The sequence below is a fragment of the Papio anubis genome, chromosome X (genome assembly GCF_008728515.1).
Source record: "Papio anubis isolate 15944 chromosome X, Panubis1.0, whole genome shotgun sequence".
NCBI classification, from domain to species: Eukaryota; Metazoa; Chordata; class Mammalia; order Primates; family Cercopithecidae; genus Papio; species Papio anubis.
Genome location: NC_044996.1, coordinates 96,855,083 through 96,880,849, shown reverse-complemented (window position 1 = coordinate 96,880,849; position 25,767 = coordinate 96,855,083). Strand labels below are relative to the sequence as shown.

The 25,767-nt window shown below is 47.9% G+C and overlaps 1 protein-coding gene and 1 non-coding gene across 4 annotated transcripts; one reads left to right on the top strand and one right to left on the bottom strand.

Moving 5' to 3' along the window:
- The first annotated feature begins 329 nt into the window (after nucleotides 1–329).
- TBC1D25 (TBC1 domain family member 25) lies at nucleotides 330–23,072 on the top strand. 3 transcript variants are annotated; one of them, XM_003917669.3, is made up of 6 exons: nucleotides 330–709; nucleotides 2,116–2,225; nucleotides 5,347–5,501; nucleotides 19,360–19,487; nucleotides 19,616–19,804; nucleotides 20,075–23,072. In XM_003917669.3, the coding sequence occupies exons 1-6, from the start codon at nucleotides 587–589 to the stop codon at nucleotides 21,434–21,436; spliced, it is 2,067 nt and encodes a 688-aa protein (XP_003917718.1). In that variant the 5' UTR covers nucleotides 330–586; the 3' UTR covers nucleotides 21,437–23,072. The 3 variants fall into 3 exon arrangements, with proteins under 3 accessions (XP_003917718.1, XP_021788723.1, XP_021788724.1); XM_021933031.2 differs by lacking the exon at nucleotides 330–709 and adding an exon at nucleotides 1,012–1,699; XM_021933032.1 differs by lacking the exons at nucleotides 330–709; nucleotides 2,116–2,225 and adding an exon at nucleotides 2,238–2,295 and having other exon boundaries at nucleotides 5,346–5,501.
- Nucleotides 22,161–22,262, bottom strand: LOC116272284. Its single transcript, XR_004181000.1, has one exon. It is a non-coding gene; the product is annotated as a small nucleolar RNA U13 (small nucleolar RNA).
- Nucleotides 23,073–25,767: the final 2,695 nt, after the last annotated feature.

The window sequence follows — 25,767 nt, the reverse complement described above, 5'->3', positions numbered from 1 at the left end:
CTTTGAGGCTGCAGTGAGCTGTGATCGCGCCATTGCACTACAGCCTAGGTGACAGAGCGAGACCCTGCCTTAAAAAAAAAAAGGATTTCTTTCCCGTTCAGTGGATTCATACGAAGCGAGGGCCAATTTGAAATAGATGACATCATCTGTTAGCAGAGGCGGGAGGCAACTTGAGGCGGGGTATGGGGCCTGACGTCATCACGCAGCCCCTTCCTTTCCCCGCCCACTTCTCTTGGCGAACGAGGTGTCAGTATAACACCTCTATGAATCCGGAAGTAGGCTGTCAAAACAACCAAACCACGGGGCTGGGGGAGGCGGGGCCTCAGTAGGCGTCCGCACGCTCGCTGAAATAAAGCAAAATGCCCGACTTTTGGGGGCGGGGCTCCTGGCAACAGCATCTAGGCGCAGGCGCAGAGGCGACCTCCAGGCAGGGCCAGGTGGGAGGGACGGTGGGGGGGTAGGGTCGCGCAGAGCCCTCTGCGCCTGCGCCCCGGCACGAGGTGGGGCGGCGGGCGTCAGTACAGTAGAGTGTGCGCCGGGTTGGGGGGCAACGGTCAACCGTCACCCTGAGACGGGCGGCGGCGGGATGGCCACAGCCTCCGGGGCTTCGGATTTGTCTGGCTCCGGAGCGCCCCCGCCCGGCGTGGGAGCTCAGGCGGCGGCGGCCGCTGAGGAGGAGGAGCGAGAGGTGGTGCGGGTCCGAGTCAAGGTGAGGCTGGCGGGTGAGTCGGCCCAGGCGCCGAGGCATCCCAGGGGAGGGGGAGGCGGTGGCTGTCGTAGGATGGAGGGCGGGACTTGAGATGTGGGACAAAACCTGAGCGGCGAAGCTTGAGGGCCAAGTGATGGTGGCGAGGGGGAGGGAGGGCCTGAGAGCCTGGGAGCGTTAGCGACGTACCTTGGGGCGTGGGACTGAAAATGGAGAGACGGGGGTCTATGGGATAAATGGGTGGAGCTTATAGACAAAGGGGAGGGGCTATGGGCTGGAGGAGGGGCCGCAGTAGTTGAGGGTGGGGCTCTGAGGAATGAGAAGGTGCTGGCTCTGGAGTCAGTCAACCCGTATGTGTGGAGAGTGCACTCATGTGCAAGTTCCCACTTTGATGAACTGACAGGCTCGTGGGTGGAGACAACTAAAGAAATGAGATGCTTCGGATACTCAAATAATGAAAAAGGTTATGCAACAGGGAGTCACTTTAGCCAAGGTTGTACAGGGAAATCCCCAGAGGAGGTACTGAAGGAGCAGAGACCCGAATAAAAGGAGTTAGCCATGTGCATATTAGAAGGGAAGAGTATTCTAGGCAGAAGGAATAGCAAGGGCAAAGGCTAGAGGATGGGAATGGGCCTGGCATGTTCCCGTAGGTTCCTGATTGCTGGAGTGGAGAGAATGAGGGGAAGAGTGGTAGGAGGTGAATCAGAGTGCTAAGACAGAGGCAGATCGCCAAGGGCCTTTGGTGTATATGCTGAGGAAGAACGCTGTTGCCATAGTTCCGTAAACAATGATGGTGGCTCCAACCAACCAGTGGCACTGGCAGTGATAAGAGGGTCCACACATCACTTCAGTGTAATAAAGCTCTAAGGTAGAAGTTTGACATTCAGAAAAAAAGATGCCTGAGCTGGGAGTGAACCACGTGAAGAAAGTGGGAGGGATGTTCCAGACAGGGGATCAGCACAATCAATGGCCTGGAGTCAGGATGGTTTCAAGGTAACTTCTAACAGTTTGGTACTACCAGAGTATAAAGTTCAAAAAACCTGGTGAGAGGCTGGCTGGGGCCCCATAGGCCCGCTTGCTGGGACTCTAGGGTTGCCATTGAAGAGATTTAAGCAGGAGAGTGTTGTAGGTAGATGTGCTAGATTGGTTACAGCATCATAGAGGACTGATTTAACAGGAGCCAGACTGGATATGGTGATTCTGGCAACCACAGTTGAAGGGATATAGAAGAAGGATTGGGGGCCTGAACCCTTGCAGTAGCCTCCTCCTCACTGGACCCTATGGTCCAGAACACCTGCCTTGATCTGGCCCCTGGCACCTCTCTGACTTTGCCTTCTACCACTCTGCACCTCACTCTTCAGCATGGTGATGAGGCCCCTGGTGGCCTACCCCATGTCTTCTCTCCCCAGAAATGTGAGAGCTTCTTACCGCCAGAGTTCCGCTCTTTTGCTGTAGATCCCCAGATCACCTCGCTCGACGTGTTGCAGCACATCCTCATCCGAGCCTTTGATTTGAGTGGGTGAGTGGGAAGATGCTGGGGACTGGCCAGTGGGCCACCCACCTCTACAGTGGTTATCTAGCCTTTGTTTGTTTGGTAGGGTTTGTGTTTATTTTACTACTACAAATAATCCCACAGTGAACAGCCACGTATGCATGTCTTGGAGTACAGCAGTCTACTTTTATCTGTGGTTTTGCTTTCTGCAGTTTCAGTTACCCATGGTCAACCTCAGTCTGCAAATATTACATACAATAAGATATTTTGAGAGAGAGAGAGACCACATTCACATTACTTTTATTACAGTTTACAGATAGTCCCCAACTTACAATAACTGGACTTAGGATTTTTCAACTTTACAATGGTGCAAAAGTGATACGCATTTGGTAGAGACTGTACTGCAAGCCATTCTGCTTTTCACTTTCAGTACAGTGTTCAATAAATTATGTGAAATATTCAACACTATTATAAAGTAGGCTCTGTGTTAGATGAGTTTGCCCAACTGTAGGCTAATGTGAGTGTTCTGAGCACGTTTAACGAAGGCTAGGCTAACCTGTGATGTTTGGTAGGTTAGGTGTGTTAAATGCATTTTTCTTTTTTTTTCTTTTTTTTTTTTTTTTTTTTTTTTTTTTGAGACAGAGTCTCACTGTCACCCAGGCTGGAGTGCAGTGACATCTCCCGGGTTCAAGTGATTCTCCTGTCGCAGCCTCTCAAGTAGCTGGGACTACAGGCGTGCACCACTATGCCGGGATAACTTTTTTTTTTTTAGACGAAGTTTTGCTCTTATCCCCTGGACTGCAGTGCAATGGCGCAATCTCGGCTCACTGCAACCTCCACTTCCTGGGTTCAAGTGATTATCCTGCCTCAGCCTCCCAAGTAGCTGGGATTACAGGCACGCACCACCATGCCTGGCTAATTTTTGTATTTTTAGTAGAGACAAGGTTTCACCATGTTGGTCAGGCTAGTCTCGAACACCTGACCTCAAGTTTTCTGTCCGCCTCGGCCTCCCAAAGTGCTAGGATTACAGGTGTGAGCCACCACTCCCAGCCCCGGATAGTTTTTTGATCTTCTCTTTTCTTTTTGAGACAGAGTCTCACTCTGTCACCCAGGTTGGAGTGCAGTGCCCAATCTTGGCTTACTGCAGCCTCTGCCTCCCAGGTTCAAGCGATTCTCATGCCTCAGCCTCCCGAGTAGCTGGGATTACAGGTGTGTGCCACCACACTCAGCTAATTTTCATCATATTGGTCAGACTGGTCTCGAACTCCTGACCTCAAGGGATCTGCCTAGCTCGGCCTCCCAAAGTGTTGGGATTACAGGCGCATGAGCCTCTGCACCCGGCCAATTTTTGTATATTTAGTAGAGACAGGGTTTCGCCATGTTGCCTAGGGCAGTTTCAAACTCCTGAGCTCAAGCAATCTGCCCGTCTCAGCCTCCCAAAGTGCTGGGATTACAGGTGAGGCACCGCGCCCAGCCAAATGCATTGTCAACTTACAGTATTTCCAATTTATGAACTTATGATGAGTTTATTGGTACATAATCCTGTCATAGTCAAGAAGCATCTGTATTGTCATAATTGTTCTATTATTGTTCATCTCTTACTGTGCCTAATTTATCAATTAAACTTTTTCATAGGTATGTATGTATATGAAAAAAAAAAACATAGTATATGTAGGTCTTGGTACTATCTGCAGTTTCAGGCATCCACTGGGGGGTCTTGGAATATATCCCCTGTAGATAAAGAGGGAGTAATGTATTTGGAAACATCCAGTCATGGGATAAATTCCTAGCAGTGGTATTGTCAGGAAAAAGGGTATTTGCATTTTAATTTTTTTTTTTTTTTTTTTTAGTCAGAGTCTCACTCTCGCCCAGGCTGGAGTGCAGTGGTGCGATCTCAGCTCATTGCAACCTCCACCTCCTGGGTTCAAGCGATTCTCCTGCCTCAGCCTCCTGAGTAGCGCCACCATGCCTGGCTAATTTTTGTGTTTTTAATAGAGATGGGGTTTCACCGTGTTGGGCAGGATCATCTCCATCTCCTGACCTTGTGATCCACCCGCCTCAGCCTCCCAAAGTGCTGAAATTACAGGCGTGAGTCACCATGCCTGGCCTGCTTTTTCAACTTTTAATGGGTGTTTCCAAAATGCTCTCCAGACAGGTTTTATCAGTTTATGATCTCATCAGCACCACATAAATGCCTGTTTCCCTCACACCCTCACAAACACTGGTTACTGTATAACTGCAAAATTTGCTAATCTGATAACTGAAAAGTGGTGTCTTTTGGGGGCAGATGTGATAGTCATTTTGTTGTGGTGCTGGTTTTGGAGGAATACATGCACATGGTAAGAAATTCAAACAGTACAAAATTGTTGGGTATTTAGGATGTTTCCATGGTTACGGTGAGCATCACGCAACAAACTACATAGTTGCACAAGTATAGCTGAATAATAAATTCTTAGTTGTTATTAGAGTTTCTTACATAAACATTTTTGTTGTGAAAAATAACAAACACAGATTGCTTTATTTTTTTTTTTTTTATGTAGTAAGAAGGCTGCTTTCTTCCCACTTCTGTTCCTCATCTACCCCAGAGGGAACCAATTTTTTTTTGTTTTTTTTTTTTTGAGATGGAGTCTTGCTCTGTCACCCAGGCTGGAGTGCAATGCCACAATCTTGGCTCACTGCAACCTCCACCTCCCAGGTTCAAGTGATTCTCCTGCCTCAGCCTCCTGAGTAGCTGGGATTACAGGCACCTGCCACACACCCAGCTAATTTTTTGTATTTTTAGTGCAGAAAGGGTTTCACCATGTTGGCCAGACCAGTCTCGAACTCCTGACCTCAGGTGATCCCCCCACCTCGGCCTCCCAAAATGCGGAGATTATAGGCGTGAGCCACTGCACCCGGCCAACATTTTACCAGTTTCCAATGTGACCTCCAGATACAAGCAGGTATGTACCTGCTTGTATGTGTTGGTATAACAAAGTGGGTATAAATGACCTGATCTCAGGCTGCCCATAATCCTTGGCACAGTACCTTGCACATAGTAGGAAGTTGTTTTCAACACCTTCTATATTACCCTCCTTGTTTTGGAAACTGTCCCTGAGGCCTCCAGGGCATCAGGGGCCCTGAGAGCTCCCTCATATCCCCTGTCCAGGAAGAAGAACTTTGGCATCAGCTACCTGGGCCGGGACCGGCTAGGACAGGAAGTTTACCTCTCACTCCTATCTGACTGGGACCTCAGCACAGCCTTTGCCACTGCCTCCAAACCCTACCTGCAATTGCGTGTAGATATTCGGCCCTCGGAGGACAGTGAGTACCCAGTGCCCCCGGGAGCACTGCTCTGGGACCCCTTTACCCCATAGGGTGATGCCACCCCTCACAATACACTCCCTCATGGTGGGATGGGTAGCAAGGTGTCCTAGCTGTAGATCCTGGCTCAACCACTAGGCCTCAATTTCTTCACTTGTAAAGAGAAAATTGTATCTTAGAACCATTGCGAGGCCTTGTATCTTAGAACCATTGTGAGGGGAAATTCACATAAAATGCCTGGAATGGTGCATGACTGCATAATGAAGGCTCAGAAAGTGTTATCTCTAATAATGATAATTCTATTGTATTATACTATTGTAACATATAACCTAGTCATGTATGTAATAATTATATATAATGCAGATTTATAATGTAGTATAACGGTATAGCTTTAGCATTATGTATTTCAGTTATAATACCAAAATGTAACAATGCATATTATAATAATGCTAGTTGTGCTTATTCATTCACTCATTCTGCACCCATATTCATTTGTTTGTATTCTTGCTCACTCATTCATTTGTTCCCTTGACCTCTCAGCCACTTTTTCTCTTCTCATCTTTGTTCCTCCACTCTTGCCTATTCTGGTCCCTGCGAGCACACAGATAAATTAGGACATGGTCTCAAAATTTGATTACAGAGCATACATTAGATAATTGTATTGTATCAGTATTAAATTTCCTGGGTGTGTGTCTTAGTCGTTTTGTGCTACTATAACAGAATACCGCAGACTGAGGAATTTGTAAAGAAGAGAAATTTATTTCTCACAGTTTTGGAGACTGGGAAGTCCAAGATGAAGGTGCAGGCAGGTTGTGTGTCTGGTGAGGGCTTTCTTGCTGCATCATCACATGACAGAAGAACAGAAGAGAGTGAACCCACACCCTCAACATCTTTATAAGAGCCCTAATCTGCTGGGCGTGGTGGCTCACACCTGTAATCCCAGCACTTTGAGAGGCTGAGGCAGGCAGATCACCTGAAGTCAGGAGTTCGAGACCATCCTGGCCAACATGGTGACACCCCATCTTTTACTAAAAATACAAAAAAAATAGCCAGATGTGGTGGTGGGCACCTGTAGTCCCAGCTACTCGGGAGGCTGAGGCAGGAGAATGGCATGAACCTGGGAGGCGGAGCTTGCAGTGAGCCGAGATCATGCCACTGCACTCCAGCCTGGGCGACAGAGCGAGACTCCATCTCAAAAAAGTAAATAAAAATAAAAAATAAGAAAAAGAGTCCTAATCCCATCTATGAGAGCACTACCCTCATGACTTAATCACCTCTTAAAGGCCCCCACCTCTTAATATGATCACATTGGTAATTACATTGCAACACATGAATTTGGGAGGACACATTCAAACCATAGCAGTGTGGTACTGGTATCATATCTATTGAAGGAAAATATCCTTGTTCTTGGGAAAAACACAGTTAAGTATGAAGGGATAAAATGTCATGATGTCTGCAAATAACTTGGCAAAAATAATGTGTTTATATACAGAGAGAGTGAGATAAAGCAAATGTGGCCCAAAAAAAAAAGTTAATAGAGGATCTAGATGAAGTATGTATGGGTGTTCAGGGTATTCTTTTAATGTTATTGTAGGTTTGAAATTGTTTTAAATAGTTGTGGAGTGGAAGATGTGGTTCCCAGCCTCAGGAAACTCACGTGCCCATTTGGGATGATTTGGGCACTTTATTGATGTCGTTATAACATAAATAGCTAATGTGTATTGAACACTTAGGGCCATTCTGTGCACATAATATTTTTTCATTGAATTGTCAAAATAATCCTATAGAATAGGGACAATCATTTTCCCCATATTATAGATGAGGAAACTGAGGCTCAGAGAGGTGACAGGACTCATCCCAGCCTTACAGACAGTAAGTTGAAGAGCAAGATTTGAACCCAGGCAGTGACTGAACTGGCTCCAGAGTCCTTGTTCTTAACCATTTAACTCTACAATATTTTGGACTTGTTAAAACTGGCAGCTTTGTAAAAAAGAGAGGAGAGAGAGAAACAAGAGTCAGAGGGAAAGATAGTGACAGAGATGGGCAGGAAGCCAAATAGGAAAAGATAGGTAGCCAGACACACCGGAACCTCTGCCACTGAGTAGCCATATGTGCTTATGTCAGTCACTTAATTCCTTGGGCCTTGTTTTCCTCACCTGTAAAAGAGACACAGTAGCACTATTTCAGGAAAAAAATCAAATCTGCATGGCTACAAAACATGTGGAGAAAACCCCAAGTGCATGAGAACTGGGACGAATGCCAATAAAGCAGAGAGACAGAAAGGCACCCAGCAGTCTGGCAGGAATACATCTTTAAAAGGTTATCGCTGTGGCTCACACCTGTAATCCCAGCACTTTGGGAGGCCAAGGCAGGTGGATCACCTGAGGTCAGGAGTTCAAGACCAGTCTGGCCAAATATGGTGAAACCCTGTCTCTACTAAAAATATAAAAATTAGCCGGGCGTGGTAGTGGGCACCTGTAATCCCAGCTACTAGGGAGGCTGAGGCAGGAGAATCGCTTGAGCCTGGGAGGCGGAGGTTGCAGTGAACCGAGCTCGTGCCATTGCACTCCAGCCTGGGTGACAGAACTAGACTCCGTCTCAAAAAAAAAAAAAAAAAGAAAAGAAAAAAAGAAGCCCTCTGTCTTATTTACCAAATTCCTGCACATACATGGGTCTGTTTCTGAATTCCTGGTTCTCTTACTTTGATCTATTTATTAAATTCTAAACCAATTCTATGTTGTTTTAATCATTATAGTTTTTTGTTTGTTTGTTTTGTTTTTTGTTTTTGAGACAGGGTCTCACTCTGTCATCCTTGCTGGAGTGCAGTGGCCCAATCTCAGCTCACTGCAGCCTCCGCCTCCCAAGCTCAAGCAATCGTCCCACGTCAGCCTCCTGAGTAGCTGGGACTGCAGACACATGCCACCATGCCCAACTAATGTTTGTATTTTTTGTAGAAACAAGGTTTTGCCATGTTGCCCAGGCTGGTCTTGAACTCCTGGGCTCAAGCAGTCTGCCCGCCTCAGCCTCCCGAAGTGCTGGGATTATAAGCAAGAGCCACCACACCCAGCCTTAATCATTATAGTTTTATGATATGTTTTCATGTTTTCCTTTTTAAAAACTTTTCGTGAATATTCATGTTTACTTACTGTTCTTTTTATTTAATAAATTAGCTTATTATTCCATTAAAATCCTGATGGGAATTTGATTAGAGTCATATTTTTAAGAGAAACTAATCTTTACCCAGTAAATACATTCTTATTAAAAATAAAAGCATTTTAAATAAGGGTGAAGTCTCCTGGGAACACTATGCCTAATCTCAGTCCCCTACCCTACCCTTTTTGCCCTGAGGGAATCGGTTTGATGTATAACCGTGCATGTCCTTTACTTATTTACACTTACACACACATTTATCCATGTATGTGAGTATATTCATATTTGTGTGTCTATACACACAAATGGTATGTGTTTAACATAAGTGGTATTCTACACATTAATATGTAAGTGTCCAATATATGGAGCGATCATTAGACATATTAATGGCATTCTCGTGATCATTTTCACAGCTGTGAAAGCAACAGACATGTTGGGACTGTTTGGATGGCCTAGTCCCTCTTTCTGGGAAAAAGCCAGTTTCTGTCACCTCTACAGTTGGGAGATTACAAAGCCTAGACCTTTGACCAATTTGTACCTTTCCAGTATGAATCTTTTTTTTTTTTTTTTTTGAGACTCTCTTTGTCACCCAGGCTGGAATTCAGTGACACAAATATGGCTCACTGCAGTCTTGAGCTCAAGCTCTCCTGCCTCAGCCTTTCAAGTAGCTGGGACTACAGGCGTGCACCACCATGCCCAGCTAATTTTTGTATTTTTTGTAGAGACATGGTTTTGCCATGTTGGCCAGGCTGGTCTCAAACTTCTGACCTCAAGTGATCCACCCACCTCAGCCTCTCAAAGTGTTTGGATTACAGGCGGGAGCCCCCGCACCCAGCCACCAGCCTCCTTTCTATCATATGTACTGCAAATGTTTTTCCCAGTTGATCTTTTGTTTTTTGGCTTTGCTTATGGGATGGATCTGTTTTGTCCTATCAAAATTAAACATTTGATTGCACACCTATACACATATCTATCTTTTTCTTTATGATTTCTGAGTTTCTCCTTTTTATTGCAGGCGTGGGGACAGAGTTTCGCTCTTATTGCCCAGGCTGGAGTGCAATGGTGCAATCTCAGCTCACTGCAACCTCTACTTCCTGGGTTCAAGTTATTTTCCTGCCTCAGCCTCCCAAGTAGCTGGGATTACAGGCATGTGCCACTACACCTGGCTACTTTTGTATTTTTAGTAGAGATGGGGTTTCACCATGTTGGTCAGGCTGGTATCAAACTCCTGACCTCAAGTGATTCACCTGCCTGGGCCTCCCAAAGTGGTGGGATTACAGGCGTGAGCCACTGCGCCTGGCTGAGTTTCTCCTTTTACTTTGGAACAATGTTCCCCATCCATAAGCTTATACAAATATTCTGTATTTTCTTCTATGCTTATTGTTTTCTCTTTTACATATAAATATTTTTCTCTGTCAGCATTGTGACAAGCAGAACTGGCTTAAAAAAAATCAAGATAGTCAATTATGCCAGCATCATTTATTTTTTTAATTTAATTTTTTTTTTAGATGAAGTTTCACTCTTACTGCCCAGGCAGGAGTGCAGTTGCACAATTTCAGCTCACTGCAACCTCTGTCTCCTGTGTTCAAGCAATTCTCCTGCCTCAGCCTCCCAAATAGCTGGGATTACAGGCGCCCGCTACCATGCCCGGCTAATTTTTATATTTTTAGTAGAGATGAGGTTTTGCCATGTTGGCCAGATTGGTCTCGAACTCATGACCTCAGGTGATCCACCTGCTTCAGCCTCCCAAAGTGCTGGGAGTACAGGCATGAGCCACTGCGCCTGGCCTGCCAGCATCATTTATTAAATAATCACCTTTTCTGCAGTGATTCGAAATGCCACATTTGTTAGCATAGCAGTAGACAAATAGAGCCTGTTGGTAGAATGCAATAGAAAGCCTAGAAATAAATCCAAGCATGTATATATGGGAACTGAATATGCAACAAATGTGGCATTTCGAATCACCTTTTCTGCAGTGATTCGAAATGCCACATTTGTTGCATATTCAGTTCCCATATATACATGCTTGGATTTATTTCTAGGCTTTCTATTGCATTCTACCAACAGGCTCTATTTGTCTACTGCTATGCTAACACCATGTTATTTTTATGACAGTGGTTTTGTGGTCAATTTTAATAAGCTTTTGCCATCCTCCCACTGTTCTTTGTCTTAGCTATTCTTTTTTTTTTTTTTTTTTTGAGATGGAATCTTGCTCTGTCACCCAGGCTGGAGTGCAGTGGCACAATCTCGGCTCACTGCAAGCTCCGCATCCTGGGTTCACACCATTCTCCCGCCTCAGCCTCCCAAGTAGCTGGGACTACAGGCGCTCACCACCACGCCCGGCTAATTTTTTGTATTTTTAGTGGAGATGGGGTTTCACCATGTTAGCCAGGATGGTCTCTATCTCCTGACCTCATGATCTGCCCGCCCGCCTCGGCCTCCCAAAGTGCTGTGATTACAGGCATGAGCCACCGTGCCCGGCCTGTCTTAGCTATTCTTAAATGTGAATTCTTCTATAGAAACCTTAAAATAATTTTATCCAGCTCCAGGAAAAACCCCCATTCAATTTCTGACTGGCATTGCAGTGAGTTTATATATTAATTTAGGGTTTGGGAAGTCTGACAATTTTATGATAAGGAAATGTGGGTATCACAAATATTATGTAATACCACAAGCAGGGTCTGGGCCAGCAGCCCATAATGAAATACTTGGATGTTTCTTCAGGGAAATGTGTGCATAGTCACACTACGTGGGTTATATAAAGACTATATATAGTCTCCTGTCACTTCAGATCAGGTTTTGCTACTAGGTGAGTTTGTGCTTGTAGACATTCTTGGCCTGTTTGTTTTTTGTTTTGTTTTGTTTTTGTTTCTTTTTGTTTTTGAGACAGAGTCTCACTCTTTTGCCAGGCTGGAGTGCAGTGGCACAATCCAGGCTCACTGCAACCTCTGCCTCCCAGGCTCAAGCAATTCTCCTGTCTCAGTCTCCTGAGTAGCTGAGATTACAGGCATGTGCCACCATGCCCAGCTAATTTTTGTATTTTTAGTAGAGACAGGGTTTCACCATGTTGGCCAGGATGGTCTCGATCTCTTGACCTTGTGATCTGCCCGCCTTGCCTCCCAAAGTGCTGGGATTACAGGTGTGAGCCACCGCGCCTAGCCTTTTTTCCTTTTTTTGAGAGGGAGTCTCGCACTGTTGCCCAGGCTGGAGTGCAGTGGCACGATATCAGGTCACTGCAACCCCTGCCTCCCAGGTTCAAGCCATTCTCCTTACCTCAGTCACCCAAGCAGCTGGGATTACAGGCACCTGCCACCAAGCCCGGCTAATTTTTTTTGTATTTTTAGTAGAGATGGTGTTTCACCATGTTGGCCAGGCTGGTCTCGACCTTGTGATCCGCCCGCCTCGGCCTCCCAAAGTGCTGGGATTACAGGTGTGAGCCACTGCACCTGGCCTTTTTGCCTGGCCTCTTTGCCTGTTTTATTAGTGGGATGCGAGGGGGGGGGTTATCAGTATAAAATGTCTCTTCATGTTAAATGCTTTTGGCCTTGAGTGGTGCTTTTTCTGACATTCGCATGGCTACTATTTCTTTCTGTTTGTGTTTGCCAGATATACCTTTAGGATTCTTTAATTTTTAACCTTTTTGTGTCACCTAATTTTAGGTATGTTTCTCATACCTCTCATAAAAACCTCATAGCAGAATTTATGCTTTTTTTTTTTTTTTTTTTTTTTTTTTGAGACAGAGTCTTGCTCTGTTGTCCAGGCTGGAGTGCAGTGGCCGGATCTCAGCTCACTGCAAGCTCCGCCTCCCGGGTTTACGCCATTCTTCTGCCTCAGCCTCCCAAGTAGCTGGGACTACAGGCGCCCGCCACCACGCCCGGCTAGTTTTTTGTATTGTTTTTAGTACAGACGGGGTTTCACTGTGTTAGCCAGCCCGTCTCAGCCTCCCAAAGTGCTGGGATTACAGGCTTGAGCCACCACGCCCGGCCAATTTATGCTTTTTAAGACAACTGACAGTGAAAATTTTTTTTTTCTTTTTGACACGTAGTCTCACTCTGTCACCCAGGCTGGAGTACAGGTGGCACGATCTCAGCTCACTGCAACCTCTGCATCCTGGGTTCAAGCAATTCTCCTCCCTCAGCCTCCCGAGTGGCTGGGATTACAGGCACACACTATCACACCTGGCTAATTTTTATTTTATTTTTTTATTTTTTTCGAGATGGAGTCTCTCTCTGTTGCCCAGGCTGGACTGCACTGGCACAGTCTCAGCTCACTGCAACCTCCACCTCCCGGGTTCATGCCATTCTCCTGCCTCAGCCTCCCGAGTAGCTGGGACTACAGGCGCCCGCCACCACGCCTGGCTAATTTTTTGCATTTTTAGTAGAGAGGGGGTTTCACCGTGTTAGCCAGGATGGTCTTGATCTCCTGACCTCGTGATCCACCCGCCTCGGCCTCCCAAAGTACTGGAATTGTAGTCATGAGCCACTGCACCCCACCCAACAGTGAAATCTTTAGACCACTTTTTTTCCTCCAATCTCTCCCACTTTTTCTGGCCTTTAAAGTAGAGCTTTGGAACACTTCTAATTCTTACTTGTTTTCTGGTCCCTAACCCTTAACTTCTAGCTTTTGCTTAGACAACTTTTTTTTTTTTTTTTTTTTGAGATGGAGTCTTGCTCTGTTGCCTAGGCTGGAGTGCTATGGCACAATCTCAGCTCACCGCAACCTCCTCTTCCCAGGTTCAAGCAATTCTCCTGCCTTAGCCTCCCAAGTAGCTGGGATAACGGAAGCGCGCCACCACACCCAGCTAATTTGTTTATATTTGGTAGAGATGGGGTTTCACCATGTTGGCCAGGCTGGTCTCGAACTCCTGACCTCAAGTGATTTGCCCACCTCGGCCTCCCAAAGTGCTGGGATTACAGGTATGAGCCACTGCATCCAGCCAATTTTTTTTCTTTTTAAATTCCAGGTTATCATTCTGTTTTCTTACTAACACACTAAGTCACTTATGTTTCAGGAATCCTAATGTAACATATAATATTACAAATCCCCAATCATGTTATCTTTGTCATTTTAACTATAAATATTAAAAATCTAGGGCCCTCCACCATTTACCTTCCCCTTTGTCTCTCCCTATCTTGAGCCCTTCTAGTCATGCAGGAGTCATTTGCTCAGAGAACTTCTTTGTTCTCCTCCAAAAGGGTGCATGGGTTAGATGTACTCTAATGGTCAAAAATGTTTTTCTTTGGCTGAATAGATCTGTTACTGTCTTGACTGGGTGTGGGGCCCTTAGATCTCAGGTCTTTCTTAGTGCTCCATAGATGCTGTGAGCTACTGTCTTATTGCCTCCAGGGTTGTGGAGCAGAAGTCTGTTCCTTGTCTGATCTTTCCATTGTAAGCAGCCATTCTTTGTCTCTGGAAGCTGCAAGAGTTTTTCTTTTTCTTTTCTTTTTTTTTTTTTTTTTGAGGCAAGGTCTCTGTTGCCCAGGCTGGAGTGCAGTGATGTGATCTCAGCTCACTGCAACTTCTGCCTCCCAGGTTCAAGTGATCCTGCCACCCACCTCAGCCTCCCATGTGGCAGGGACTACAGGTGTGCGCCACCATGCCCAGCTAATTTTTATATTTTTGGGTAGAGACAGGGTTTTATCATGTTGCCCAGACTGGTTTTGAACTCCCAGGCTCAAGCAATCCGCCCACCTTGGTCTCCCAAAGTGCTGGGATTAGGCCAGGCGTGGTGGCTCACACCTGGAATCCCAGCACTTTGGGAGGCAGAGGTAGGCGGATCACTTGAGGCAAGGAGTTCAAGACCAGCCTGACCAACAAGGTGAAACCCTGTCTCTACTAAAATACAAAAATTAACCAGGCGTGGTGGCAGGCACCTGTAGTCCCAGCTACTTAGGAGGCTGAGACAGGAGAATCACTTGAACCCGGGAGGCGGAAGTTGCAGTGAGCCTAGATCACGCCACTGCACTGCAGCCTGGATGACAGAGCAAGACTCTGCCTGGAAAAAAAAAAAAAATTGCTGGGATTACAGGCATGAGCCACTGAGCCCAACCTAAGAGTTCTTCTTTATTCTTAGAATTTGAGCATTTCAGGCTGGGCACAGTGGCTCACACCTGTAATCCCAGCACTTTGGGAAGCCGAGGCAGGTGGATCACTTGAGCTCAGGAGTTCAAGACCAACCTGGCCAATGTGGCAAAACCCTGTCTTTACTAAAAATACAAAAATGAGCTGGGCGTGGTGGCACACCCCTGGAATCCCAGCTACTCGGGAGGCTGAGGCAGGAGAATAGCTTGAACCAAGGAGGCGGAGGTTGCAGTGAGCTGAGATCATACCATTGTACTCCAGCCTGGGTGACAGAGCAAGACCACATCTCAAAAAAAAAAAGGGGGGGGGGGAAATAGGGTTGGTGGGGGGCCTGTTGTGTGTTGTTAGTTAATTAATCCAATCTAAGACTTGGTGAGCCATTCCTTCATCTCAGGGAAATTTTCCTTCATACTTGTTTAATTCTGACATCTCCACCTGATCCCTTTTCTCCCCCTGCATTTCCTGTTATTTCCATATTTGGTCTCCTGGACTTGGCATCCAGGTCTCTCTACTTTTTCACTCAAATCATCGAACCTTAGCTCCATGCCTTGCAGTGGTTCTTCTGTTCGGACTTTCAGACCATTACTGATTTTTCATAGTGTGACCTTCTTCATTTTACCTGTTAAGTGTTTTAATGCTCTAATTAATGTTTTAGAAAGACCATTCTGGCAGCTGTTGGGAGAGACTGGAGAGGAATACAGAGGAAGTGAGGACTGGTTAGGAGGCAGTTTCAGGTGAGAGATATGATGGCTCAGACAGGGTGAGAAGACAGAGATGAGAGAACAGGTAGGATGGAGGAATGCTTTACATGCGGTAGCCATAGGGCTTGGCGGTGGTTTGGACCTGGGAGTTAAGCGAGTGGGAGGGGGACAAGGATGTCTCTCAGGTTTCTGGTCTATTAAACAACTGAACAGATAGAGATGCTGTTTGTTGTGATGGGGAGTAGAGGAGGAGGCCATGTCTAGAGTGGATCTTGGCCTTCTCTCTTTGGACCCCTTAGGTTTGCAGTGCCCCATAAGACATCCAGGGAAAAGCAGTGACATGCAAACGTGGCCTAGGGTTTGTTTCCCCCCTCAGCTCTGTGGGAGAATTGGGCTCCATGGGAATGCTGTTTAGGGATGGCATTTGCTTGCAAATGACAGTGGCTTAAACAAATAGAAGTTGATTGGTTTCACACAAGAGAGTTTGAAAGTTAGCCACTTGGGCCGGGTGCGGTGGCTCACGCCTGTAATCCCAGCACTTTGGGAGGCCAAGGTGAAGGGAGCCTGCCCCTCCACACCTGTGGGTATTTCTCATCAGGTGGAGACAAGAGGCTGAGAAAAGAAATAAGACACAGAGACAAAGTATAGAGAAAGAACAGTGGGCCCAGGGGACCTGCACACTCAGCATGCGAGGACCTGCACCAGCATCAGTTTCTGAGTTCCCTCAGTATTTATTGATCACTATTTTTACTATCTTGGCAAGGGGAGTGTGGCAGGGCAACAGAGTGATGGTGGGGAGAAGGTCAGCAGGCAAACATGTGAGCAAAGGAATCAGTATCATGAATAAGTTCAAGGAAAGGTACTGTGCCTGGAGGTGCATGTAGGCTAGATTTATGTTTCACTTTACACAAATATCTCAGTGTAGCAAAGAGTAACAGAGCAGTATTGCTGCCAGCATATCTCGCCTCCAGCCACAGGGCAGTTTTCTCCTATCTCAGACTAGAACGAATGGTTGGCTTTACACCGAGACATTCCATTCCCAGGGACAAGCAGGAGACAGAAGCCTTCCTCTTATCTCAACTGCAAAGAGGCCTCCCTCTTTCACTACTCCTCAGCACAGACCCTTTATGCGTGTCGGGCTGCGGGATGTAAGGTCTTTCCTTTCCCATGAGGCCATATCTCGGGCTGTCTCAGTGAGGGGAAACCTTGGACAATACCCAGGCTTTCTTGGGCAGAGGTCCCTGTGGCTTTCCGCAGTGCATTTTGTCCCTGGTATTAGAGAATGGAGAATGGCGATGACTTTTACCAAACATACTGCCTGCAAACATATTGTTAACAAGGCACATCCTGCACAGCCCTAAATCCATTAAACCTTGATTCAATACAGCACATGTTTCTGTGAGCACAGGGTTGGGGCTAAAGTTACATACAGATTAACAGCATCTCAAACCAGAACAATTTTTCTTAATACAGATCAAAATAGAGTTTCTTATGTCTTCCTTTTCTGCATAGACACAGTAACAATCTGATCTCTCTTTCTTTTCCCCACACAAGGCGGGTGGATCACCCAAGGTCAGGAGTTTGAGACCAGCCTGGCAAACCCTGTGTCTACAAAAAATACAAAAAATTAGCCAGGCATGATGGCAGGCACCTGTAATCCCAGCTACTCGGGAGGCTGAGGCAGGAGAATTGCTCGAACCTGGGAGGCAGAGGTTGCAGTGAGCGAAGATCACATCATTGCATGCCAGCCTGGGTGACAGAACAAGACTCCTTCTCAAAAAAAAAAAAAACTTAGCCACTGGACATTGCCATTGTTGGCTTAGTAGCCCTCTGGTGTCAGGGCTGTAGGAGAGGATCTCTGAAGATCCTCTCGAACTTACCCTCAGATGGCCACTGCTGCTTCAACCACCACATTTTATGTGAGGTGGGAAGAAAGGATGCGAGGCAAAATGAAAAAGAGAAACGGTCAGGTGCAGTGGCTCACACCTGTAATCCCAACACTTTGGGAGGCCAAGGCAGGAGGATCTCTTAAGCCCAGGAGTTCAAGACCATAGGCAATATAGTAAGATCCCATCACTACCAAAAAAAAAAAAAAAAATCATCCAGACATGGTGGCACACGCCTGTAGCCCCGGCTACTCAGGAGGCTGAGGCAAGAGGATCGTTTGAGCCCAGGAGTTTGAGGCTACAGTAAGCTATGATCACACCACTGCACTCCAGCCTTGGGGGACAGAGAAAGACTGTCTCAAAAAAAAAAAAAAGAAAAAAAAAAAGAAAAAGATGCCTGTAATCCTAGCACTTTGGGAAGCCAAGGCGGGCCGATCACCTGAGGTCAGGAGTTCGAGACCAGCCTGGACAACACAGTGAAACCCTGTGTCTAGTAAAAATACAAAAATTAGGCCGGGTGCCGTGGCTGACGCCTGTAATCCCAGTACTTCGGGAGGCCGAGGCGGGCGGATCACCTGAGGTTGGGAGTTCGAGACCAGCCTGACTAACATGGAGACACCCCGTCTCTACTAAAAATACAAAATTAACCAGGCGTGATGGTACATGCCTGTAATCCCAGCTACTCGGGAGGCTGAGGCAGGAGAATCACTTGAACCCAGGAGGTGGAGGTTGTGGAGAGCCGAGATCCCATCATTGCACGCCAGCCTGGGCGACGAGTGAAACTCCGCCTCAAAAAAAAAAAAAAAAAAAATTAGCTGGACCTGGTGGTGGGCACCTGTAATCCCAGCTACTCGGGAGGCTCAGGCAGAAGAACTGCTTGAACCCAGAAGGTGGAGTTTGTAGTGAGCCAAGATCGCACCACTGCACCCCAGCCTGGGCAGAGCAGACCCGGCCTCAAAAAAAAGAAAAAAAGAGGCACATGGTGTGGCTCACGCCTATAATCCCAGCAATTCTGTGGCCGAGGTAAGTGTGGATCAGCTGAGGTCAGGAATTCAAGACCAGCCTGACCAACATGGTGAAACCGCCTACTAAAAATATGAAAAATTGGCTGGGCATGGTGGTGGTGGCACCTGTAATCCCAGCTACTCTTGGGAGTTGAGGCAGGAGAATCACTCTTGAAACCAGGGAGGGCAGAGTGAGCCACATTCACAACGGGCTGCATCTAGCCTCTAGCTGGTGAGTAAGACTCTGTCTCAAAAAAAAAAAAAAAAAAGCATGTACTGCATACCTGTTCCACTTTTGCACAAATATTTTATTTCTAAAGTATGTCTGGGCTCTGGACTAGGGTGAATGAAGTTCATATCCCAGCCCTACTATTTCCTGGCTGTAGAATCTTGGTCACTTACTGTTTGTTCCAAACCTTTTTGTCATCATCTGTAAAATGAGAATGGTAATATTAGTGTGCACTGTTTGTGGGAGGAGGACTGGCAAGAATATGAGAGTAGGAGTTTGGGCTCTTGAGCTTTGGGCCTGGCCTTCAAATTTCCACTCTTTCACTCACTAGCTAAGGGGCCTTGGGCAAGTACCTTATTGTGACTGTGCCTGTTTCCTCAAAGAGAGTCACGGTAATGTAGTACTCAACCGATAGGACTGAAGTGACTATTGCATGAGTCAGTATTTGCAAAGAATTCAGAATAGTTCCTGGCACACAGCACTATGGAAGCATTAGCTAGTATTATTATTCCCTATATTGCTGTTGAGCACTTGTCCTAGTGCTTGGCACATAGTAACTGCTCAATAAATGTTACTTTATATCATTAAAATATTAGAGGCTGCCCAGCCATTTCCTGAGACATCTACTACAAAAGAATTGTTCATGGTTTGATTTTGTTTTTTACATGATTTGGATGATACAGGAAGAGGGACTGGGAGTCGTTTGTTCCCCTGCAGGTAGCCCAGCTTCAGTAGAAGGAGCGGAAACTGGCCCTGAGGTCTGGGTTATCATCCCCATTCTCATAGCACTTTGTTCTGTTTGCCCAGGCCCATTGCTGGAAGACTGGGACATTATCAGCCCCAAAGATGTCATTGGCTCCGATGTGTTGCTGGCTGAGAAACGGTCATCACTGACGACTGCTGCCCTGCCCTTTACACAGTCCATCCTCACTCAGGTGTTTTCAGGGACCCTGGGGACCCAGCTGTGGTTGGAGGGCAGAGCCTACCTGGCACCCTGGTTCTCAGAATGCTGGCTGGCATCTGCCCTTATTCCACGCAGTTGATCCCTCCTTCCTTCTCATAGGTGGGCCGTACCTTGTCTAAGGTCCAACAAGTGCTGAGCTGGTCGTATGGGGAAGATGTCAAGCCCTTCAAGCCACCCCTGAGCGATGCTGAGTTTCACACGTACCTGAACCACGAGGGCCAACTCTCCCGACCCGAGGAATTGCGCCTGCGGATCTATCATGGCGGTGTGGAGCCCTCGCTGCGAAAGGTGAGCATCCTCAGTCATCTGTTGAGTCCATCACTGCTGCACTCATTAACAGCTCCTGAGACACATGCAGTCAGCCACACTGCTGTGGGCGAGGGTGGAGATGTTCCAGGGCACGAAGCTCTCTTTAGGGAGGGGTGAGCAGTTGGAGGCCTAGCAGACTTATCAGAAGGAAGACAGAGGCCCAAGGAGGGTGGGTGGGTGGCGACTGATAGACACTGGGGTGTGGCTCATCTGGAGAATTCCAGCCTCATCCCTTTCACCCCTGGCCAGGTGGTGTGGCGGTACCTGCTGAACGTGTATCCAGATGGACTGACAGGCCGAGAGCGGATGGACTACATGAAACGCAAGAGCCGCGAGTATGAGCAGCTCAAGAGCGAGTGGGCCCAGCGAGCGAGCCCTGAGGACCTGGAGTTCATCCGCAGCACAGTCCTCAAGGATGTACTGCGCACTGACCGGGCCCACCCCTACTATGCGGGGCCTGAGGATGGCCCACATCTACGGGCGCTGCACGACCTGCTCACCACTTATGCCGTTACCCACCCACAGGTGTCCTACTGCCAGGGCATGAGTGACCTTGCCTCACCCATCCTTGCCGTCATGGACCATGAGGGCCATGCCTTTGTTTGCTTTTGTGGCATCATGAAGCGCCTGGCCGCCAACTTCCACCCTGACGGCCGCGCCATGGCCACCAAGTTTGCACACTTGAAGCTGTTGCTGCGACACGCTGACCCTGACTTTTACCAATACCTGCAAGAGGCAGGTGCTGATGACCTCTTCTTCTGTTACCGCTGGCTGCTGCTGGAGCTCAAGCGTGAGTTTGCCTTTGATGACGCCCTCCGCATGCTTGAGGTCACCTGGAGTTCGCTGCCCCCTGATCCTCCTGAACATGAGGTAGAGCTGGTTGGACCCCCCAGCCAAGTGGCAGACACTGGTTTTGGTGGCCACAGGGGGTGGCCCGTGCGACAGAGGCACATGCTGAGGCCTGCTGGTGGAGGAGGTAGTACCTTTGAAGATGCTGTTGACCACCTGGCCACAGCCAGTCAGGGGCCTGGTGGTGGGGGGCGTCTCCTGAGACAGGCCAGCTTGGATGGCCTCCAGCAACTCAGGGATAACATGGGCTCCAGGAGGGACCCTCTGGTCCAGCTGCCCCACCCAGCTGCCCTTATCAGCTCCAAGTCCCTCTCCGAGCCTTTATTGAACTCCCCAGACCCACTGCTCTCCTCCTTTTCCCACCCTGATTCCCCATCTTCCTCATCTCCACCATCCACCCAGGAGCCCTCTCCCACTGGTGATATGGCTGTAGGATCCCCCTTGATGCGAGAGGTAGGCTCCCCGAAAGACCCTGGAAAGTCCCTGCCACCTGTACCACCAATGGGCCTGCCCCCACCCCAGGAGTTTGGCCGGGGGAACCCATTCATGCTGTTCCTCTGCCTGGCCATCCTGCTGGAGCACCGCGACCACATCATGCGCAATGGGCTGGATTATAACGAGCTGGCCATGCACTTTGACCGCCTCGTGCGAAAACACCACCTGGGGCGTGTCCTGCGCCGGGCCAGGGCTCTCTTTGCTGATTACCTGCAGTCAGAGGTGTGGGACTCGGAGGAGGGGGCTGAGGCCACAGCTGCATCTTGATCAGGCTTTCTCCAGCCCTCCATTGGCTCTACCAGATCTCCATTCTTTGCCATGAGGGCCAACACATGAGACCCCACCTCCCTCCCTGCCTGCCAGCCCTAGACCTGTTGGAGCATAGATCCCTTCCTCCCCAGGTCTAAGTATGTGGAGCTCTGCTTAGGCACTGCCCCACAGAGGCCACGCCTCTTTATTCTGTTTCTGTTGTTTTGTTTTTAACAACTATACTTTGCACACATGAAGGTCACTGTGGTTTGTGTGTTTCTCTGCCTCCTCCCTGGGTTTTGCTGTAGATGGAGTCCTCAGGGGCCCTTTACCTGATGGAGGGGAAATAATTCACTTGGTGGAGAGAGGCTCCAGCTTCCCCCTTGTGATAGGGAGAGTGGATGCTGAGAATCGGTTCCTGAAGGTGAGCCCAGGTGGGGCATTGCTTGAGGAAGGCCTGAGTCTGTTTTTTTGGTACATCCATCTGCCTGTAAGGGTCTGTATTATGGCTGTGAATATATGTTTTCAGGACATCACCCTGGATGAGAGATAAGAGAGTTCCTGGCTCAAAAAAGGACAAGATTCTTTACTGAGATAGGGAAGTATGGGCTACTTAGAAATGTTGGACCAGCCACCCCTGGCATTTCACGTCACCATTTCTAGGATCTTGACCTCTCTGTGATGTTTATGCACCAATGCTGGCAGCCCTGGGCAGGGGCCTCAGCCTCCTTTTTGTTTTCCACTTCAGACAGGTACCGTGCAGATGTGAACAAGGTTTGAGGGAGGCACGTCTCACACATGAGCATGAAAGCCCAATCATCACATTGTTGAATTACAAAAGGATCTAGGGCTCCTATTCTTGTCACTTGCTTTGGAGCCAGTTTGAAGGACTGTGGCCTAGCCCATGCCTAGGGGCCCTAAACTGGGATTCCAGCTCACAGCACCTGTCTTAACCATTTCAGCAATAGAAACCACTTATTTACCTTCTCCATCTCACTAATATGGAGAAACATCAAACACTGATAAAACGCAGGCCATAATAGAATTCACTTCATTATTTGGAGGATAATGATCAAACAAAGGTCCTTTTTCCCACTGACATGCTCAGAGGATGGGATTCTCTCACAGGCCAGGTGCTGTCATCCACAAAGGATGGGTGAAATAACTGGGCTTCTCAGGTCACGGTCTAGCCACACCAGCTTCTTCCAAGTACTAACCAGGCTTGACCCTGCTTAGCTTCAGAGGTCAGACAAGATCTGGCATGTTCCAGATGGTATGGCTGTAAACCGGGCTGAGCTCTGGCCTGAGCTGTTGCACTAGGCAATGCTGCCAGAGATAAGGAGGCATCAGGGCAGTCATTCCCTCTGCTGTTTGCCCCAAGAATGCCATACAAACCTGGGGATGACCCTTAAAAGGCTCCCGTCACCCCCAGTATTGGGGGGAAGCTGACTATTCCTCAGATGAGAGCCCAGTCCCTTGAAGAGCAGGACAAGACTATTCTGTGTCTAGGGGGCTCAAGCACTGTGTGTGGGTCTTACGAGTGCTTTTTGTGGAAATGGGCTCAGACTCCCCAAAGGGCCATCCAACCTATGGGAGTGTCTGGCCTTCTGAGGTCCTGAAATGTCTCTCTTTTCAGTAAACAGCTAATACCCTCTGGGATGCATTCTGTGATTAATGAGCTCAGGTGTTTGAAGGACCAGACAAGCCAATTCTGTGGATGGTAGTTTGGGACCTCTGAGGGACAGAAGAGTCCTTTCTGTGAATAGGAGGCTCAGATACCCTGAAAGGCAGAAACCTCTACTATTCCTCTAGGATACTTGGAGTTTCTGGTTCCTGCAAAGATGGCAGACAGCACAAGCTACTGATTCCTTTGCCCGAAACCAACTCTGGAGAAACTAGAGAGGGAAACATGGGTTCCAGAAATTGCAACATAGCAATGAGAGACCCATGGGGAAATGGAAGACTGTCTTTCACTGGTGTGTGTTTTGACGGGCGGATGGGCGGATGGCCAGAGGCAGTAAACAGAGGATAGGTTAGGGAAAAAGAGATTTACGTTCTGGCTCTCACCTCTCCCCTAGATTGCCTTGGGGAGGTCGTCGTTTGCCCCCTTCATTGCATTAGTCATCCAAACCACTGGTACACATGTCTGGGGAACTAGGATCAGGGCAGCAAGGGCCCTGCAGGGGAAAGAAATAGGCAGCCAGAGGAAATCAGTCCTCCACTTCTCCCACTCCAGACACCCAGGCTGGTGGATTACACCTAAGGAGACTGCCACCTCTTTTTTTTTTGAGACAGAGTCTTGCTCTGTCACCCAGGCTGGAGTGCAGTGGCGTGATCTCGGCTCACTGCAACCTCCACCTCCTGTGTTCAAGGAATTCTCCTGTCTCAGCCTCCTAAGTAGCTGGGACTACAGGTGCCTGCCACCACGCCTGGTTAATTTTTGTATTTTAGTAGAGACAGGGTTTCACCTTGTTGGTCAGGCTGGTCTTGAACTCCTGACCTCAGGTGATCCACCCGGCTCGGCTTCCCAAAGTGCTGGGATTACAGGCGTGAGCCACCGCACCCAGCCAAGACTGCCACCTCTTAAAGCGGTTTTTCCCTGACGGTTTAAAGATGAACCCCACGCTAGGGGGATTGTCAGGTGTCCAAAGAGCAAGTGAGCGGGATAACTGTGCTTCTGTGGTGCCTGTGGCTGTTCAGCCTCTGGCTCCTCTCCCACACATCCTTTTACTCCTGGAGCTCCAGGTCATTGAGCTGACTCGAGTTGGCCTTCAGCCTTTCCTCAGTATGTTCTATCAGTCAGGAGAGCAGATAATTACAGGGGTGTGTAAGTTCACCACCAAAATAACCAGACACCAGGGCAGTATGACTTCCACCAAAGAAAAATAAACTGGACATTCTCTAGTGCTGGATAATAAATTACCCCAAACTTAGCCACTTAAAACATCACAGTTTCTGGGGTGGGTACGGTGGCTCACGCCTATAATCCCAGCACTTTGAGAGGCCGAGGCAGGCAGATCACCTGAGGTCAGGAGTTTTGAGACCAGCGTGGCCAACATGGTAAAAACCCATCTCTACTAAAAATACAAAAAATTAGCTGGGCATGGTGGCGCACCTGTAGTCCCAGCTACTTGGGAAGCTGAGGCAAGAGAATTGCTTGAGCCCGGGAGGCGGAGGTTGCAGTGAGCCAAGATTGTGACCCTGAGGCAGAGGTTGCAGTGAGCCAAGATTGTGACCCTGCACTCTAGCCTGGGTGACAGAGTGAGACTCCGTCTCAAAACAACAACAATAACAACAACAACAAAACTATCACAGTGTCTGAGGGTCAGGAATCTGGAAGCAGCCTAGCTGGGTGGTTTTGACTCACGGTCTCTCCTGACGTTTTACTCAAGTTGACAGCCAGGACTGCAGTCGGCTGAAGGCTTCACTTGGCTGACAGACCCACTTCCAACATGGCCCACTCACAGGGCCATTGGCAAGAGGCTTCAGTTTGTCACCACCTGAGCATCTCCGTGGGCTCCTCACAACATGTCATCCTAACGAGCAGGTGAGACCGTGACCAAGACAGAAGCCACAATGTCTATCATAACCTCAGAAAAGACAGACCATCACTTCTACTGTATTTTATTGGTCACATAGACCAACCCTAGCACAACATGGGAGGGGACTATACAGGGCATGAATACCATGAGGCAGGAATCATCGGGGGCTATATTGGAGGCAGGCTCCTACACTGGGTAACGTATAATATCTGAAGCAGAAGTATTGAAACAGATGAAAAATTTTAAATAAACATAATAAATAAAAACTATTAGAATATAGGGCTGGGCGTGGTGGCTTACGCCTGTAATCCCAGCACTTTGGGAGGCCGAGGTGGGCAGAGCACGAGGTCAGGAGATGACACCATCCTGGCTAACACAATGAAACCCCATCTCTACTAAAAATACAAAAAATTAGCCAGGTGTAGTGGCAGACGCCTGCAGTCCCAGCTACTTGGGAGGCTGAGGCAGAAGAATCGCTTGAACCCAGGAGGCGGAGGTTGCAGTGAGCAGTGAGCCACTACACTCCAGCCTGGGCAACAAAGCGAGATGCTGTCTCAAAAAAAAAAAAGATTAAAATATAAAACAGGAACTAGAGATTATAAAAAGGACCCCCAAAAATGTTAGGTGTGAGTATGATGGTAGACAAAAACAAAACAGCCCGGCGTGGTGGCTCATGCATGTAATCCCAGCACTTTGGGAGGCTGAGGCAGGAACATCACTTGAGCTCAAGAGTTTGAGACCAGCTTGGGCAACATGGCAAAACCCCATCTCTACATAAAACACATCTCTACATAAAATACAGGTGTG